The 18,626-nt window shown below is 41.0% G+C and overlaps 4 protein-coding genes across 14 annotated transcripts in view; 1 reads left to right on the forward strand and 3 right to left on the reverse strand.

Moving 5' to 3' along the window:
* Positions 1 to 214: 214 nt before the first annotated feature.
* Positions 215 to 1,457, forward strand: LOC143453258 (SUMO-activating enzyme subunit 1-like). Its single transcript, XM_076954524.1, has one exon. The coding sequence runs from the start codon at positions 332 to 334 to the stop codon at positions 1,313 to 1,315; it is 984 nt and encodes a 327-aa protein (XP_076810639.1). The 5' UTR covers positions 215 to 331; the 3' UTR covers positions 1,316 to 1,457.
* Positions 1,458 to 1,652: 195 nt separating this feature from the next.
* On the reverse strand, positions 1,653 to 5,567 carry LOC143453256 (E3 ubiquitin ligase Rnf157-like). 4 transcript variants are annotated; one of them, XM_076954520.1, is made up of 17 exons: positions 5,455 to 5,567; positions 4,998 to 5,086; positions 4,546 to 4,753; positions 4,307 to 4,483; positions 4,058 to 4,178; positions 3,804 to 3,905; positions 3,541 to 3,588; positions 3,411 to 3,477; positions 3,233 to 3,358; positions 2,961 to 3,119; positions 2,791 to 2,898; positions 2,646 to 2,722; positions 2,490 to 2,582; positions 2,329 to 2,377; positions 2,204 to 2,260; positions 2,083 to 2,135; positions 1,653 to 2,017 (listed from the first exon to the last, which is right to left on the reverse strand). In XM_076954520.1, exons 2-17 carry the CDS (start codon positions 5,083 to 5,085, stop codon positions 1,976 to 1,978), a joined length of 1,575 nt encoding a protein of 524 aa, XP_076810635.1. In that variant the 5' UTR covers position 5,086; positions 5,455 to 5,567; the 3' UTR covers positions 1,653 to 1,975. The 4 variants fall into 4 exon arrangements, with proteins under 4 accessions (XP_076810635.1, XP_076810634.1, XP_076810633.1 ...); XM_076954519.1 differs by lacking the exon at positions 5,455 to 5,567 and having other exon boundaries at positions 2,204 to 2,254; positions 4,998 to 5,373; XM_076954518.1 differs by lacking the exon at positions 5,455 to 5,567 and having other exon boundaries at positions 3,233 to 3,355; positions 4,998 to 5,369.
* Positions 5,568 to 7,517: 1,950 nt separating this feature from the next.
* On the reverse strand, positions 7,518 to 15,105 carry LOC143453253 (uncharacterized). Of its 3 annotated transcripts, none has more exons than XM_076954513.1 (21): positions 14,870 to 15,105; positions 14,578 to 14,794; positions 14,329 to 14,508; positions 14,039 to 14,218; positions 13,781 to 13,938; positions 13,353 to 13,449; positions 12,981 to 13,145; positions 12,680 to 12,858; positions 12,293 to 12,482; positions 11,910 to 12,099; positions 11,658 to 11,792; positions 11,418 to 11,546; positions 11,197 to 11,315; positions 10,043 to 10,996; positions 9,841 to 9,906; positions 9,653 to 9,762; positions 9,317 to 9,518; positions 9,084 to 9,222; positions 8,884 to 9,017; positions 8,203 to 8,362; positions 7,518 to 8,081 (listed from the first exon to the last, which is right to left on the reverse strand). In XM_076954513.1, exons 1-21 carry the CDS (start codon positions 15,029 to 15,031, stop codon positions 8,015 to 8,017), a joined length of 3,933 nt encoding a protein of 1,310 aa, XP_076810628.1. In that variant the 5' UTR covers positions 15,032 to 15,105; the 3' UTR covers positions 7,518 to 8,014. The 3 variants fall into 3 exon arrangements, with proteins under 3 accessions (XP_076810628.1, XP_076810627.1, XP_076810629.1); XM_076954512.1 differs by having other exon boundaries at positions 10,043 to 10,999; XM_076954514.1 differs by lacking the exon at positions 12,981 to 13,145 and having other exon boundaries at positions 10,043 to 10,999.
* A 1,200-nt stretch (positions 15,106 to 16,305) lies between these two features.
* LOC143453252 (uncharacterized) overlaps positions 16,306 to 18,626 on the reverse strand; it is a 36,979-nt gene continuing 34,658 nt past the window's right edge. For 5 of the 6 annotated variants that reach the window (XM_076954504.1, XM_076954505.1, XM_076954508.1 and 2 more), the window contains 5 exons: positions 18,313 to 18,514; positions 18,080 to 18,218; positions 17,879 to 18,012; positions 16,857 to 17,016; positions 16,306 to 16,761 (listed from right to left, as the gene is read on the reverse strand). In XM_076954504.1, coding sequence (XP_076810619.1) covers positions 16,695 to 16,761; positions 16,857 to 17,016; positions 17,879 to 18,012; positions 18,080 to 18,218; positions 18,313 to 18,514 — 702 coding nt within the window. In that variant the 3' untranslated portion in view covers positions 16,306 to 16,694. Of the gene's footprint in view, positions 16,762 to 16,856; positions 17,017 to 17,547; positions 17,630 to 17,878; positions 18,013 to 18,079; positions 18,219 to 18,312; positions 18,515 to 18,626 lie in introns of all 6 variants that reach the window. The other variant, XM_076954507.1, reaches the window with a different exon arrangement.

Here is an 18,626-nt window from a genome sequence, read left to right on the forward strand (position 1 = left end):
TTGATATATTCAACATATATCCAATCCATCAAAATCTATGACTAGTGGTTGCGAAATTTAAGAAAATTAGTAGATTATACATGGAACGACTCAAGCTGCAAACTGCAATTCTCTGCAACTTATTTTATCGTTTTGTTGCTTGATACTTTCATATTTGTATAGTTACGTATATTGTATATTATGCTTCAGTGATATGTGATGATGTATTAATGACTTTTCAGATCAAAGAGTTCTTATTGCACTGTTTGCTGCTTTCAACATCAAGTTATTGCTCTTGCTGTTTTGAACTAGAAGTTTAAAAAAACTTAATGCACAGTAAACAATTGTAATTATGACAAGTGATGCGATAAGCAAGGAGGAATTGGACCAATACGATCGTCAGATTCGTTTGTGGGGCATCGACGCACAAAAGCGTCTTCGCAAAGCAAACGTCCTGATTATTGGATTGGGAGGATTGGGCTCTGAGGTTGTGAAGAACATCGTCCTTACCGGAGTCAATTCCATCACTTTACTAGATTGGAGGAATGTCGTGCAAGAAGATTTGAACTCGCAACTTCTGATAACACCGGATTGCGTCGACCAAAACGTTGCTGAGTCATCACGTAACAGAGCACAAGAGTTGAACCCAAATGTACAGATTTGTGTTGATTCTGGCCACGTCACACGTAAAGATGAAAAGTTCTTTCAAAAGTTTGATGTTATTTGCTTGACTCTCTCTGATGAAAAGCTTCGACTGAAAATGAATACAATTTGTCGATCAAAAAATATAAAATTTTTCTCTGGGGATGTATTTGGCTTTTTTGGATATTTTTTCACAGATCTGGGCAATATTTACGAATATGTTGTGGAAGTTCCCGCCAAGAAGACCGACCATGAACCGGAAAAGGCTAAAGTTGACAAAACTGTGACTGTGAAAAGAGTCACAGAATTTTGTACGTACGCCGACGCAATGGAGGAGGATTGGACTAAACGGAGCAGAAAAAGTTTAAAAAATTCCTCCTCTGTATTTTTTATCATTCAAATTTACGACGAATTTAAACGAAATTTTAACCGTCCACCACAAGATGGTGACAAAGATGCATTGTTAGAAATTAAACGTAAAGTTTTGTCACGGAATGGAATGAAGGAAAGCTTTTTAAGCGACGATTTTGTTGATTTCTGTCGATCTGCTTTGAGTCCGGTTTGTGCAATCGTAGGCGGCGTCCTCGGGCAGGAGATGATAAAAGCCATCTCAGGGAAGGACCAACCACATAATAACTTCTTCTTCTACGATGGGTTGAAGCACCTTGGAGTCGTCGATAAAATTTCTCCATGACTTTGAATTCTGAAGCAACATTCCCTTCTTTCAGCTGCTTGTGACGTTGCAGGTTAAGCGTTAAATTTATTCTGGCCTGAGATCAAGGAATGATTTAGGACTTTGCAGATGTTTGTTTTCATTAAAATTGTTCGCTACATAATATTGGTGTCTTGTAAATTAGTTCAAGGTAGGTAAGAGAACGTCAGAAGTTGTTAGATTAGCGCAAGTCAGTCACTTAAAATGAGAACACGCACGACTTAACCTCGCTAGTCAGTTACTTTGCCAGAATGACAACAACCCACGCCTCAACTATCTTCTTGTACAATTCTCATCCACAAAACAACCTCACCAAAAGTGTGCCAACATTTAATTATATTTTTGTATATACAACACCGTAAGTGCATGAACATAACAACTTCAATTAAATATATTGTTTAACTTCTCACTTAGTGGAAATTATCTGCAAATGTGGAATGCACTATCTGACAGTGGTATTGAAGGAAATAAGTTGAATAAAAATATGACAAAAGATCATTCATGAGGATGAACTGCATAACAACAACTTTGTGATGATTTGACAATGTCAGTCGATTTCATCAGAAATTAACGAAACTGCAGTTTTAGCCAAAGAATTCAGTTGCAAAAGACAGTGATAACAACGAGAGCGCCCCCTTGCGTTTATATCTTGTCCTCCTTATCTACCGCCAGGGGCAGTGGGGTCTGCAAGATATTTCCATTGTTAGCTGCTAAGATAACTACGATTATTGCTTCATAGTGAAACCAACCTCGCCTAGAATTTGCTCGTAACGAGGCTCATCATGTTCTTCATTCTCAAATTCTGCCAAAAAAAGGTTATGACACCACAAAGCATTTGATTGATTGATAATTCCATCGCATATGACTCACCAACGCGGACGACATCAGCGTTAATCGCGTTTCCATCTGCCATGCCACCTTCTATTCCTTGAAAACAAAACCTTTGGTCAACACATAATTTTATTTCTCATTGTCAAAGTCATCATTCAACTTACCGCTTTCACCACTAGGTGGTGTGGTGGGGTTGGTCACATTGTCGTTAAACTGCAAGTGAATAGAGCGATGAAATATTCAACGAGCTTTTTTGTTCTAGTGTTTGGCCACTTCTTGGCTCACAGACTGTTTCAATGAGAAATTATGAATTGAAGAAACTCACGATTGTCTCCTCGACGTTCTTCTGCTGCTTCTCCCGTGACCTTCTTTCATTCACATAGACATCTTCCTCACCTGTGGCAGTTTCCTGTTCCATCTAGTGAACTTATCTCCTTAATAAATGGACAGTACAGTTCTCTATGACGTCACAATCACTCACCACGACTCGTGACTTCTTCTTGCTCGACTTTCGACGTTGTGGCAACCTGGGAGATGGTGTGGCTTCGCTGGCCCCATCTGTACACAATAGAAATCATATCAATGCAATTTTTTTACACCCGTCGATCAAGGGTTGATCAGCTGACCTGTCGTGTTGATTGATGTGGGTCCACAGAGGGCGCTAATGAGTGGGACCACCTCATAGCCGTCGGGAATACTGACTTCTGGTGGAGCATTTTCTGCATTTTCCTCAGCTGCAATAAAAAAAGGAAAAGTTTTCATCGAAACCAAAATAGAAATCTTACAATTTACTCACGATCACTTTGTTCGGTGGATTCAACATCGTCAGCAACTACTTGCTCGCCACTAGATGTTGTTGTTTCACCGCGCTTTCTCACGGCTCGGATTTGCAGAAGAGCACGAAATGACTGGCGACAAATTGGGCAACCACTTTGTTGGAATCGAAGCTGATTGGCTAAAACCATATTGCATCACATTAGAGCTCTATTTGTACACAATCGCCTCCTATTTGTTCGTTCTAAGATTGATGCAACAAAGAGCATATCCAGCTCTGGTGCAAGTCCTCACCGCATGAGCTGCACAAGCACAGATGCTTGCATGGAAGAATGAGGGTGTCGCGGGCATCCGACAGACAAACCACGCACTCCGCGTTCTCCTCGTCGCCGTCATCCGGGATCCCCACATCGCCACCTACTGGTAGATATGTTTAGTGAGTGTTGACGATAAAATGTCGATGTTATTTTACCTTCTTCCCCGTTCTTCTTGTTTTCGATCCCATAAATCTCTTGGAAGAGGTAACAGACCCCGTTTATCTGAACAACAATAGGTCATTGTGAGATCATAGAAGTGAAAGTTAAGGTCATTTGTTTACTCACAGCTTGCTTCTGTTTGAGCGATTTAATGTTCCAGGATTCGTCAGAAACCTGCACCAAGACAAATATCACACGGCTGGTTAATCATTACACAAAAGCCAAAGCAATGTTGTTTACTTGGTTTGATATTAACAAGGCATCTGCTGCAGGGTGAATATATGATGGCTGTGTGCCAAATCAAAATCTTCTTCTATTTAGCACGTCCCTTATGCTTAATAATATAACACAGAGGCCGTCTCCGTAAATATACAAACACAAGAAATCACCTTCTCAAAACAAGCATAAGTCACATGACTGTGGCCTTTGAACTCTGCCCCACATTCTGCGCTGGCCTGGATCACTATCGGGATGTTGTTCGGGTCCCATCGCTATTGTTAGATCATAATATGGTGGTAATATGTTATTGTTACATCATAATATGGTGGTAATATGTTATTGTTACATCATAATATGGTGGAATGGAAATTACGTAGCAAGCATCAGGTTACCAAAGTAGATCTTTGAGATGATAAATACTCACAAGACTGTTGTTATGCAACAATGCAGGGTTTATCACGTGACTTGGCATGCAGAATTGTTGGTTCCCCCCGGCATTGTAGTGAACTGTGTCACAACGATGGTCACTCGATGTCGTTGTGTATCTATAACAACAATTTTATTCTAGATAAAACATATTATGACATCACAATACAAAGATAGTGGCAAAAATCTGTGTTGATTTCTTGAAATTATCCGCAACAATTGACAAGAAATAGTCCAGATCACTCACACGACCGACTTCCCCTGCATTGATTCGCTGCTGTTGTAGTAGATGGTGATTGCACAAGGGCAGTCCGCATCAAACGTGAACTCAATGTTGTATAACGGCGGCATTGAAACTTCGCTACGACCGTTTCTTGTGGCTATGATGTCATTGTCGGCTGGTTTGTTCGGAGGATTAGGAACTCTACACCATACATGTTTTATGAAAAGAATTCATAGACATCTGCTATCATCCAACTTACGCACCTGATAAGACGAAGAGAGTCCTTGCGAATGTTGATGAGACATTTCAGAGCACGAACGGGTTTATCAGGGGCGGGGCACTGGTAGGGAAGACTGTGTGGTTGAGGACCGAGGTAGTTTAGATCAGCGTTGTCGCCAAACAGGAACGCTTCCGGTTGAGCAACTTCAAATTTCTTTCCTCCCAAATAGAAGTAGGGCCCAAAGTACGAGCCTGTGTGAAGATAAATAAACACCACCAACTGCTAACTCAGGAATAAGTCACAAGATTAATATAAAGTAGTAGATACAGTATATTTTTAACCAAACATTTTCAATATATATTTCTGGCGTAGTGCTCCAGAACACATTTATTGCAATTAAATGTTGAGGTGCTATGACATCACAACTTATTTTGAATTCAGGTCTTTATGTTTCAGCACAAGCAGACTGGGCTTTCTATTTCTTTGTTAATTTACCTGTTTTTGGTGGAAATGTGTATGGAAAGTTTACGGCTTGCTCCAATTCTTCCACCTCAGCAGACCTACGAGTTAAGTAAGCACCCATTCTGTACAACAACATCGACAACTTTGATAAACCTCGTGCTTACAGGCACCACACTTTCCACTACGAATGTGGTGCAAGTACGTAACAAAGTTTTCTACATGAATGCATTCATTTTTTATGTTTAAGTCAGTTTTTCCAGATTAAAAATATACCAGGCAAAGTTGGTTAATTAAAAAAAATTTATAAAAACGTTTTGAGGCTTCGTGCACTTTTGTGACCAAAACTGCGTGCATTGGAAGGTATAATGGAGTTTTCGACATAAAATTGAGCATGAAAAGATGCAAATTTTTGTGTAATGACTTCCAATGAAGTCTTGAATTTTTTAACATCTAAAGTTTGACGTGCATGTTAATTGCAGAATAGGCATACCTTGCGTTCGTACTCTGTGACTGAGTGAGGTTTGGCTTCTTACTAAAGATCGATTAAATTTGTTTTGGGATTTCATAGGCCAGGGCTTCACAAACTGTAGGCTGTGTAATTTTGGGGTCGTGAAACAAATTTAATTTTTATATTCTTTATTGCTTTTATTACTACAGGATACAGTTACTATACTGTGTTGGATTGTGTGCACTTGTATGACTTTACCAGAGACAATAACACAAGTTGAGATTTGTCATTAGACGTTTATCATTTTAACATCTTTGCTGTGTAGGCTACCCATCAAATGGACGCATAGATTTTTTGTTTCCAAAATGGGGTCTTGGAACTACAAAAAAATTGAGAAGCTCTGTTGTAGGCTATAACTAGGCCTAAGTAGCCTCAACAATAATACAGCACCACAATCCACTACGAGTTTAAAACGCTAACTTTTACACTCTCATCGAAAAATCGTTTATTGAGGAAATGCGACATGATAGTTTCTTTTGTATTACCTCACAACTCCTTCCCTACTAGGCCTAGCCTAGACCTCTTAATCTACCTTCTAATCTAAATCTAACTCAAATAAAATAGTTTAATAGTTAACACCAAGTTCTGGCATAAACATTCTTCTAATCTGACCGCCAATCTTTATAGGCCTACGGTGAAATTGTCGCTTGGCGTTGTGCTGCTATGCTATGTTGCTATCTAGGTTGTGCTCCTGCAACGTTCTGCAGTCTAACAAGTTGGATCGCATGAAACTATGAAAGTGAAAGAGACCCCAACAATCAAACTTGTAATTAGGCTAGTTATTTTTATATGTGTTACTTTTCGCCATTGATGTGGGAGCGAAAAGAAGGGTGCTCACCTCGCTGTAGTAAGACATAAATTACATAACAACAAAGTGAAATGAAAGAAGGAAAAAACCAAATAGAAACAAATAAACAGTCCAAGCTAGCGAACAAATTTAAATAAGCAAACTTTTTTTTTTTTAAAAGCGCAAGGAATATTAAAATCACAAAGCGATTGAATAAATCTGAGAATAATGGGCAGAAAAATTAGGAGCGGAACAACCAAAACACGAAATATTGTGTTTTTTGCTCTGAAAAATCATTAATATAAGCTTTCCAAAGAAAAAGAAGAACCTATAACAAAAGATGCTATTCACATTTGTAGCTGATGTTTATCAAACTTTTTATGTTGGCAAAAATTCACCGTCGAAAATGAAGAATGCAGTACATATACACTACAGTACATATACAGTTCAGTGCATATACAGTACAATACACTTCGCGTATTATGTCCTACGTTGTCATTGTCTTGCTACATAACTGACAAGAAAAAATGGGAAAAGTGTTCATGATATCATGATTATGATCATAAAATTTTATATGGCATAATTATAGGGACCGGACAAAAGTGGTCATTTAAAGCAAGTTGTCATATTTACCGGATTTTGTTGTACTCCAAGCAACTAAATATTAGCTATTCCGTGAACTTATTTCATCTAGTAGCCTATAAAATGGTTTTGTGCGTTATGGCTTTTACATTTATCGTCTTGCGCGTAGTGGCATTGGTAGATGATGGAGGTAGATTGTAGATGCTACAGAGGAAGGGTTTAAAACCAATGCTTGTGATATGTTTTCTTTGAGACGTAGCAGCTTTACTGTCTGCAACCGGTGGAAAGAGCTTCTGTGTTATAAACAAACTTCCTCATTATACTGATCTTGTGCTTGTCCAGGAGCAGACCAGTGTAATGAAAATGGATATATGTCACCTGAACTTGAGAGATTGACCCACTTCAATACAATATTACTTGTTGAAATGTTTATTGCGGTTAATGATGTATGAGTCTCATGAGGTCGTTGTCTGCTTTTCTCAACCACGGATTTAATTGTTCACCTTGACGGCTTATTGTCTGGTGACTAGCTTCAAATTAGCAGTGATCAATATTGTAATGACTTGTTTTCCACTGCTATAAGTTAGGACCAAAGTCCTTGTGAAGATGACTATGAAGTTGTCTATGTTAACACTTATTCAAATAGAATTCAACAATGGTTGCATAGAAATGACAACTGTATATACTGATTATATTGAAGTCTTTTTGAACAAATACATTTAGACAAAAGCACAGCAACAGCATAAAAACGTCCATGTTATAGGGTTGATCGAAGTAGAATGAATGCATTGAACAGCTGTGCATAACTCATGAAAGATAGGCAAGCGCGATTTTTATGTCACGATTTAAAACAGAAAACAGAAAGTTTGCGGTAAGCAATGTTATCTATCATTGACGTCATGTTTCGTAAAGCAGACGTCTGAAAATAAGAAATGTATATTCTATTCGACTTGTATTCTATAAAATCCCTTTATTATCACAACAGCAAAGGCGGTCTCGCACATCCAAGTGCTTTTTGAGATTTATACAACATGAGATTTTATAAATTGTACAGTTGACCTTTCTAATCAAGTAAATTAAAAAATCAGAAATTATCTCCATAATAAGCATAAAATATTGGACAGTCGTAGAACATGACGTAATTAAAAATCAACTAAAGGAAACAAAAATAAGTCAGCGGTTGAAGCCGTCGACTTTGGTGAAAGTGCCAGGCATCCATGACTCGTTAAAATTGGTTGAGCTGCAAACGCAACATATTTGAACCTTTAGGCCAACAGCAACAATTAGAAGTATAACGTAAGTTTTAACTAAATAAACGTTCCTTTATTTTGACTGGTAAGAGACGTGGTGAGAGCTTGTACCTGTATTTTCCGAGGCTGCCTCGCGATCGCTTGCTAGACCGCAAATTCAGTCGCCTCGGGGATTTCTTTCTGCATTTTATACACGCAATTAGGACAAGTGTGACGACAGCAAGCACTACTGCTGCCAACCCCACAGCAAGTGCGGCCACTACGGAAGAATCTGAAACACACAATGAAGTCGTCATAATCAACAAAACAATCGGGTTATGAGGTAGTTAGTGAGAAAGATGCCGTCATGCTGGTCACGTCATCCGCAATCGTTCCAACGTATAATATGACGTCAAGCAAACTTATTTTAGCGAAGTGAAGCTTTTATGGAAGGAGACAAAAACAATTCCGTAGTTTACAAAAGATGATTTCATTTCTGGTGAATTTAAACAACTTTACAAAAAAGTTATCTTCATGAAAACTTTTCAGGTTCATCTGACTTTTAAATGGTTTGAAATCAAAGTTTCACTTCAAGAGCAAGGTTACGGTTACGTAATAGGTACAGGTTTTGTAATAAAATACACTAGAACACTCCCAAAAAATAAACCTTTACCCTAAACCTAAAACCTCCTACAGCAGATAAGATAATATAATTGTATACCTAAAGGAAGCCACTTCATTTATGTCGCTTTAGATACCTTACACTGTAATTTAACCTTATAATCTTAAGTTTTTTTGGAATAAATTACTTACTTAGATTTTCGCATCGAGTCCCGATGTACCACTGCGTGCACGTGCAGAGTGGATCACCCACATGGAGAATGGCGTTGCAAGAGCCACCGTTCAAACAATAAGACTCTCCATCCAACACGCACTGCTCTTCACACCTAAGGTAGACGAAAGGTTAGAACAAAACAAACATCCTCCAAGATTAGTTGGCAGCAGGAGCGTACTCTCTTCCTGTGTACGTCGTGTTCTTGTCTCTGAAGCCGGGATCACACGTGCACACGTATCCAGGGTACTCGGTGATGTCGCCACATGAGGCGTCTGTCCCGCAGTCGTTGGTTTCATCGTCGCTGCACTCGTTGAAGTCTGAGCAAATATTATCGAAGAAATTGTAGTTTCACGATTTATGACAAACCGACATTAAGAGCAACAAGTGATCGGTGAATGGTTGATCACTCACTGGACGCGCTTGCCGATGTCAAAGCGGGGTCACCAGTTGCATTGTTTGCAATTCCAGCTCTGATCAAACTCCCTACATCGGTCTCCGAAGTGACGTTTGCGAGTCCTACTGGTGACGAAACAATGGTGCTGCCCTCCGTGAAGACAAAACCCGCTGAAACTTCGTAGCTCACTTCAATAGAAGGGGCAAATATGATGTCAAGCTGAAGATTTGAACAACCGTCTGGGTTATTTTATCACAAACAGTTCGCGCAACGAGTTGTTATAGACAGGACTTGATTCAGGAGAACTTATACAACAAAGTAAATTTAGTTGTCGATGTACCAGGAAAACTTACCCCATTTTTGAATCTTCTGATAAAAGCTTTGGCTTCCTCGCTGGTCGGATCGTTCAATCTCGGATCAAATGTTATGTTATAGACAAGCGTTATGACGTACCTTTGGAACGCTGCAGAAAGAATTACCTTTATGAGTCATAAGTCTAAACCCATTATTAAACGGTAAATCATATCGGCGTCGTACTCACCGACACATTGTCCCGCGTAGAAGGTTTGTAGAGGCGGACAACCTGGGGAGGAAGTTGTAGTCATCGCTATAAACAAAGACAACGATAATATTGTTGTAGCGACAGTGATCGAAGATCAACGACTATTGATTACGATTTAAAATATCCACTCAAAATATTGTATTTCGGGTTAAATGAAAAGTTAGAACGCTTAATATGGTACATTCTGGGGAGGTTGGTGAAGGGGTAGTTGTTGTGGTGGTACTTTCTGCTGAAGTTGGTTCAGGGGTGGTTGCCGTGGTACTTTCTCCTGAAGATGGGGCATGGGAGGTTGTTGTGGTGGTACTTTCTGCTGAAGTTGGTGCAAGGGTGGTTGTTGTGGTGGTACTTTCTGCTGAAGTTGATGCATGGGAGGTTGCTGTGGTGGTACTTTCTGCTGAAGTTGGTGCAAGGGTGGTTGAAGTGGTAGTTCCAGCTGAAGTTGGTGCAGAGGCGGTTGTGGTGGTGGTACTTTCTGCAGAAGTTGGTTCAGGGGTGGTTGTTGTGGTGGTAGTTCCAGCTGAAGTTGGTTCAGAGGCGGTTGTGGTGGTGGTACTTTCTGCAGAAGTTGGTTCAGAGGCGGTTGTGGTGGTGGTACTTTCTGCAGAAGTTGATGCAGGGGTGGTTGCCGTGGTACTTTCTCCTGAAGATGGGGCATGGGTGGTTGTGGTGGTGGTACTTTCTGCTGAAGTTGGTGCAGGGGCGGTTGTTGTGGTGGTAGTTCCAGCTGAAGTTGGTGCAGAGGCGGTTGTAGTGGTGGTACTTTCTGCAGAAGTTGGTGCAAGGGTGGTTGTTGTGGTGGTTTTTTCTGCTGAAGTTGATGCAGGGGAGGTTGTTGTGGTGGTACTTTCTGCAGAAGTTGGTGCAAGGGTGGTGGTTGTGGTGGTACTTTCTGCAGAAGTTGATGCAGGGGAGGTTGTTGTGGTGGTACTTTCTGCAGAAGTTGGCGCATGAGTTGTTGTGGTGGTACTTTCTGCTGAAGTTGGTGCAAGGGTGGTTGTTGTGGTGGTACTTTCTGCTGAAGTTGGTGCAAGGGTGGTTGTTTTGGTGGTACTTTCTGCTGAAATTGGTGCAGGGGTGGTTGTTGTGGTGGCAGTTCCAGCTGAAATTGGTGCAAGGGCGGTTGTGGTGGTACTTTCTGCTGAAGTTGCTGCAGGTTAGTTTTTGTGCACTGAAATTTTCAGGAATTTTTTCCTTTTTGGAGATATCCGTCAAAAAGCTACAATGGCAACTGCACTAAATTGTAATTTTGCTCATCAATTTTGTTATAAAGAGTAATTACGCAAAATAAGTATCACAGTCTTGCGTTTGAAAGCAGTCATCTTGTAATAAAGTTACCGTTCGTGTTCCTGCATTCATCGCTACAGTTGCCCTTCCCACCATTGGCCAGGCATTCATTGACGTCATCACAGGTGTTGGTAGCTTGGTTGTAGATGAACCCTCCCACGCAGTTACAGCTGATGAAAGAAACAACTGTTTATCTCGGAACAATTTAATCGGATGGAAGCTTCAAATGAAGCGAGTTATATTCTAAGAGTGCGCTATGGAGGTGGACATACGAGTAAGTTCCATCCGTGTTGTTGCAGGATCCTATAGGACCGGCCGGGCAAGGATCGTTCAAGCATTCGTTGACATCTTGACATGAGTCTGACGTAGCTGATGGCTCATATCCTCCTGCGCAGTCGCACCTGAGCCAATCAAAATTGATTACGTCACAGTGGAAAGACGTTTACTTTGGGACTGCGTGTTTCACTTTTTCATACGTCGTCATACAAACGTCATCAACTAATCATACATACCTGAACCCTCCGAAGGTGTTGTTGCATACTTGGCCGGGTAGTGAGCACGAATCTACTCCAAGGTCACATTCATTGCGATCCACACAACTTGTGTTGCTGCTGGGACCAGGGATGAATCCGCTCTCGCATTCGCATCTGAAAATTGCACATGCTTGTCCACATATATCAATTTATATCAACTCGATCTTTGTACGACCTCGGATTTGTGGAAAGAGCATTTAGGTGAGAAGAAGAAGAAGCAGATATACTCACACATAAGAGCCTTCTGTGTTATTGCAAGTTGTTGTTGTTAAGTCACAGATGGCCGTTCCAACGTCACACTCGTTGACGTCATCACACAATGTGTTATTGGATGCATTTATGACGTAACCATCTTCGCATGAGCAAGCAAACCTCTCAAAAATACTCTGACATAGTTGTTCGCAAGGTTTGCTCAAACATGCTAAAGAAGAAAATAAAAGTAATATTTCGGAATTTGATTTTATAAGCTTTGGCATATGGTCAGGGTGTTATAAGATACAATGACTTATAAATAAATATTCGACGACAGAACAACGTCATTGACATGATCATAACTAGACTAGAACTTTAGTTTGTATAAGTTCATAGCGAACTCTGTTCTTAGTTGTTTTTACCATCAACCGAACAGAAAACTCCGTCCCCGGTGGAGCCCGACGGGCAGGCCCCGCATTCGTAACCTGATCCCGGGGCGGGCACATCGGTGCACTCGACCCCATCGTAGCAAGGTGGTTCAGACAGACACGGGTTGAAGTCCTCGTCGCAATACAAACCATCGTATGCATCCGGGCACATGCACGAGCCCACCTTGAATGTTTGTTTAATATTTTGACTGAAAGTTTACGTCAGCATTTATCACAAAATAACCAGAACTGTCAAAGATTTTACAAAACGTCGGTTGTAGTTTTCAGTTCAACTCTATACTTTAGTCGGTGGATATTGTACAGCACATAGTTTAATATTTTAACAAGATTTATTGTTGTTTATGGAAACATCAAACTCACGTAGAACCGGTTAGAGTTATCAGCGACAGCAAAATTAGCAAAGCTGCAAGTTCCATTGTTTGCGCATGCGCACAACCGGATTGTGACGCCCACAGAGGAAGTGAGGTTGGTTGAATCGGTGGCGTAAATTGTTATGCTTCTGACGTCAGTAGAGAGAGGCTTCCAAGTAAACAATCCAGCTGACAATTTATAAGTTACGTCATAAAGCCAACCTTCATTAACCTTCAAGTCAAAAGTTCATTAACTTCTTCATAAACAATATTTCTATTTTTCTGCTGGTGCTAGACATCCCCCCACTTACTGGTCGCGTTCAAACTGGCCGCGCTGTCGTTGACGATCTTCCCGCCGAGCGAGTATGTCACCGTGTGGTTGTCCGGGTCGGTCGCTTTGAAGTGGAAGGTGAACTCCTCGTTCAAGGTCACATCGATGGTCATAGACGTGTTTGCGAACACTGGCGGCAAACCAGCTGCAAACAAGTTGCTCATATTAATAGTATAATGAGTCTCTGTCCAGTGTTGTCCAGTTAATGTTGTTGTTGTTGACTTAATTTTGCTTTATGACGTAAAAGTAGTCAAAATAATCTTTGTTACGTTGTGTCAACAGCTCCAAATCTCAGTCCTGTTAAAATTATAATTTTTCTATGTCCAGTGCAGAGCAAGAATTTGTCACTTACTGAAGGTTGGACCAGGACCGAGTCCCCCCGAGTTCCTCGATGGATCCTTGTTCACTAATACGTCATGGAGACATTGGGACTTTCCAATCGCGTCATCCTACAAAAAGATGTTTTTTAAAAAAAGGATTTTGATAAATTAAATTTTATCCTATTATAAAAAAAGTCGCTTTTAGATTATTGGGATTTATGGAACTGAATCTATTTTTTGTGAAAGTTTCCGATACGGGGGAATACAGAAAGAAGAAAAAAGTCAAATTGTCAATTCCAAGATTAAACTTGGAATCCCTGATTTGACATTTATACTTTACAGTGCAAGTATCATGACGTCACGTCGCCTTATCACGTCACACTGATACTGTTGAAACTTTAAAAAAGGCTAAGTGGTCAAACAACTGGACGCTTCATATGACGTCACATTAAGCACTCACCACTTCGCCACATGCGGCAGCAGCCTGAGCGAGCGACTCATCCGACGCTTCATCGAGAAGGACTTGAAGATTTTCTCCGACGAATGAAAGATCGTTGAAAGTTGACCAACTCTGTCCTCCTTCGTAAGCAAATAAAGATTCTTCCGCTGTCGTCCTCCCTGTTTAAAATGTGAAACCTTCATCAAGCAACTTGCTGTCAAGGTTGATTGATTGATTGATTGATTGATTGATTGATTGATGTCAAGACATTGCACTTACACGATTCAGCAAATTCGGTTATCCTTGAAGTGAGCACAGCGCCATCCGGGATATACAAGTTCCATCTCTCCTCGGCCGAGTTGTTCGGTGACGTTATGGGGGTAAAGGTCAGAGTGTCAAAGTCAAGAGTTGTTCCATTACGTAACCGGAAATCATTGGTCGAGTCACCATCCATCAAACCTAAAGCAACGAGTTCACGTGACTTTTCCACGCTTGACTGATTGTGAGATAAAATGTTTGACGATTTTTCCACCACATTTCGTTTTGTTTGAACCACGACCATAACTAACCGTAGAGTCCATCCACTTTGCCCTCATACGACGCCGTTGTCAAAGCTACACTGATGCTGATCACTCGACCATTTGACGAAATGGCGAAAAGAGCCTGTCGTTGTGGAGATTCATTTATATTCACCAACACATTTCCACTTAGATCCCGCGTCAAAAAGGCGGAAGAGAAACTCAAAGGAACTGAAAATCAACGATCATTACATAGAGCGATTCGTGAAAGCAGGTGACGTAGCAGATGAAAACACTCACGAGATGAGTCTAAGTTCGCGCGTTGGTCGCCCTTGAGTCTGGAGCCGTTGACGTAGATCGCGATGCTGCTGTTTTCAAAGTCCTCGGAGGTGGAGTTGGCGACATCAAACTGGAACCTGGTGGGGACGTCATCACCGGCATTGACTATGACGACAGAACTCGTCACAGACGCGTTCACCGGATTTCCATCGACGTCGACATTCCTGACCATGCGAGCCTGCGAGGTCAGATGAGTTCAAGTTAATTTCTTCCATGAGCGCAAAGATCCAGCAAGGAAGGTTCCACACTTCACCTGCACATTTATCGAGCTTCCATTGTCGGCTTGCAGCAGGGTGTATTCTCCTAAGCCCGAGTACGAGTAGGGCACGTTGTCCAGGGTCCGCAGGTGAGGGTCGGCGCGCATGACAGCTGCGGTGAAAAGAAGAACTAGTTTAAAGACTCTGGAACACTTCATGTCTAGATGCTGAGTTGTTCTCCTGGTAGGAGCCTGTCCCCTTTCAAGTCGTGTTTAAGCTTCAATGGTTTCTCAGCAGCAGTTATCTAGTGCGACAAGTTAATAACCAATAACATTGTCCAAGTTGTTGCAACAAAGTTTCTCTGCTTACCACAGCATTATGACGTAAAGGGCGCACCACGAGGAGCCGGAAGTATGCCAAGCCTACGTATGTCGTATATCTGTGAGTATGTAAGTATGCCGGCCAGTGCTTCGTATGACCTCAAGTTACCTCATGTGACCGTTTGATTTAAAAGGTTTATTGCGCATTAAATTTTGACGTCAGAGTGTTTTTGACGTAGTGCTGTAAACATATTCTGGTTTGGAGAAGTTTTGAAATTTCCATTGAAAAGATTACCCTTTGCAGAACACGCGATATCGGCCTTGGTAGAATATTCCACCTCGTTGATTTGTGTCTTTAATCTATTGATTCGTGAATACCCGGTTTAAGTTGAATATTTATATTCGTCGTAATACGTAATCAAATACCTTATCAACAGAAGTGGAGGGTCATGTTATGAATGAAGCCATGTGGCCGCTACTGATGAGGCGCCACTGCCAGACAACTTCATTGCAAATACGTAATGTATTGGAAACTATATGCCAAGCGAATAGTTTGACAAAAGAAGAATTGTTTGTTTCCTTGTTTGGAGAATTGTTTGTTTGCTCGACAATGTCATTTCTTTGCACGACTGTGACGTAGTTAAGCCCTCACCGCCAACCAACCCATGCGCGTGCATAGACTTTGTTTCAGAGGACAGCGGGTTATATCCCGAACCCTTGAACAATTGTCATAGTTTATCACAAGCGGAAAAGTTTTCTGCAATTATCATATCACGTCAAGGTTCCAAATTGTTCCAGCAAACTAGGTCCGTGGGCTGCATGACCATTGCTACGAAATCTTTACCATTGTTACGAAATCGTTGTCCGCTTACAGTCGTCACAGCATGACGTGGGTTGAATTTTGGAATCATGACTCAGCACTAATTCTTATCCAACGAGGCAACGCATTATAGGCCGCTGGTCCCACGTGACACGTCTCAAGTTATCTCTGTAGAAATGGAAACACTGTTCGCAGGAGTTACGTAATTATTGTGATTTTTATGAACATGTCGGCCGAGATCTTAAAAATATGTTTAATTCATTGTTTACGTTGGTTATTTCGCTGAGGAGGAGATTATTCAAATGGAATCCTTCAGTGGCAACTATCAGCAAAACATCACTTACGCCGGGTATTTACAAGCAGGAAAGTTTATTGGGAAGCGATAGAGCACACACTACAAGGGATACGTCCATTTAAGGAGGCTTGCTTGGAAATATACTTGAGTGAATATGAAATTATTAGGAAAGTTACCGTTAATTAATCGCAAACGAAGAAAATCTCGGAAATTGACAAGTTTTAAATTGAACGGTAGATACTTATTATATATTTCTTATAACTGAGCATGGTTACATAAAACTATTTTAAAGTTATTTGTTTGAGCTATATCCCAATATAAGGATGAATAAAAGCCAATTCTAGGATACTGTAAAGTAAATTGGAATTAATTGAGACGATTCATAATAAAAAGCTTTTACAATTCTACAGCAAAAAGCGAAAGAAGAAGAAATTAAGTGAACAAAATCAGGGGTTGAAATCTCCGATGTTGGCGAAAGTTCCAGAAACATTCGATTCCTCGTCAGTGGTTGCGCTGCAAAACAATTTATTTTCGATTTTGAAGTCATTGGAAGCAAATTATATCATGGACCTGGTTTGACTGGTAAAGGACGTGGTGAGAGCTTGTACCTGTATTTTCCGAGGCTGCCTCGCGATCGCTTGCTAGACCGCAAATTCAGTCGCCTCGGGGATTTCTTTCTGCATTTTATACACGCAATTAGGACAAGTGTGACGACAGCAAGCACTATTGCTGCCAACCCCACAGAAAGTGCGGCCACTACGGAAGAATCTGAAACACACAATGAAGTCGTCATAATCAACAAAACAATCGGGTTATGAGGTAGTTAGTGAGAAAGATGCCGTCATGCTGGTCACGTCATCCGCAATCGTTCCAACGTATAATATGACGTCAAGGAAACTTATTTTAGCGAAATGAAGCTTTTATGGAAGGAGACAAAAACAATCCCAAAGTTTACAAAAGAAATATTTCGTGCATTCGAAAAGCATCGGTTGAGGCAAGACTCGTTGTTGACAAGGGTTGATGCTAAATCATATTGATGTAAGTATCGAGAAAAAGATGGTTGTTGTTGTTCAAGCAGAAGCTCGAGAACAGAGTTAGATGCGTTTGATAAACAAGGTTGGGAGGAGCTTCGAGTGAACAAAGATTAATTCACAAGTTCTGGTTATTTTACAGAAAAAGTTTTGTTAGCTGCGAGCACGAGCATTCGGTGAAAGAAGAGTGTTGTGAGTTCTTATTTCAATCGAGAATAGGAGCAAGTTACAGATACAAGTGCAAGGGTGAGCGGGACCACGTATATACTTGTATAAAAGCAGGAGGAGAACGATGATAAGGATGGACACGGCCAGGGTCACACCGACCACAACTCCAATCAACTGGTTATCTGTAAGGTCAAGTAAGGTCAAGTTGCGTCAACAATTAACAAAATCCTTTTATTTTCAAACCCTTCGATGAAACAGATTCATCTCATAGTTGTTACGTCATAGTTGTTATTTCGTTCGTTGTGTTTTGTTTTAGAACAAACCATTTACAGGACAACATCCGGATGTCTTCATAAAATCATGGCAGGACAAATCTAATTTCGTCGCTTTAAAAACTTTACAAAGTTTTACTTCGAGAACAAACTACTTACTTAGATTTTCGCATCGAGTCCCGATGTACCACTGCGTGCACGTGCAGAGTGGATCACCCACATGGAGAATGGCGTTGCAAGAGCCACCGTTCAAACAATAAGATTCTCCATCCAACACGCACTGCTCTTCACACCTAAGGTAGACGCAAGATTAGAACAAAACAAACATCCTCCAAGATTAGTTGGTAGCAGGGGGCGTACTCTCTTCCTGTGTACGTCGTGTTCTTGTCTCTGAAGCCGGGATCACACGTGCACACGTATCCAGGGTACTCGGTGATGTCGCCACATGAGGCGCTTGTCCCGCAGTCGTTGATTTCATCGTCGCTGCACTCGTTGAAGTCTGAGCAAATATTATCGAAGAAATTGTAGTTTCACGATTTATGACAAACCGGCGTTAAGAGCAACAAGTGATCGGTGAATGGTTGATCACTCACTGGACGCGCTTGCCGATGTCAAAGCGGGGTCACCAGTTGCATTGTTTGCAATTCCAGTTCTGATCAAACTCCCTACATCGGTCTCCGAAGTGACGTTTGCGAGTCCTACTGGTGACGAAACAATGGTGCTGCCCTCCGTGAAGACAAAACCCGCTGAAACTTCGTAACTCACTTCAATGGAAGGGGCAAATATGATGTCAAGCTGAAGAATTGAACAAACGTCTGGGTTATTTTATCACAAACACTTCGCTCAACGAGTTGTTATAGACAGGACTTGATTCAGGAGAATTCATACAACAAAGTAAATTTAGTTG

This window comes from Clavelina lepadiformis, chromosome 4 (assembly GCF_947623445.1).
Source record: "Clavelina lepadiformis chromosome 4, kaClaLepa1.1, whole genome shotgun sequence".
NCBI classification, from domain to species: domain Eukaryota; kingdom Metazoa; phylum Chordata; class Ascidiacea; order Aplousobranchia; family Clavelinidae; genus Clavelina; species Clavelina lepadiformis.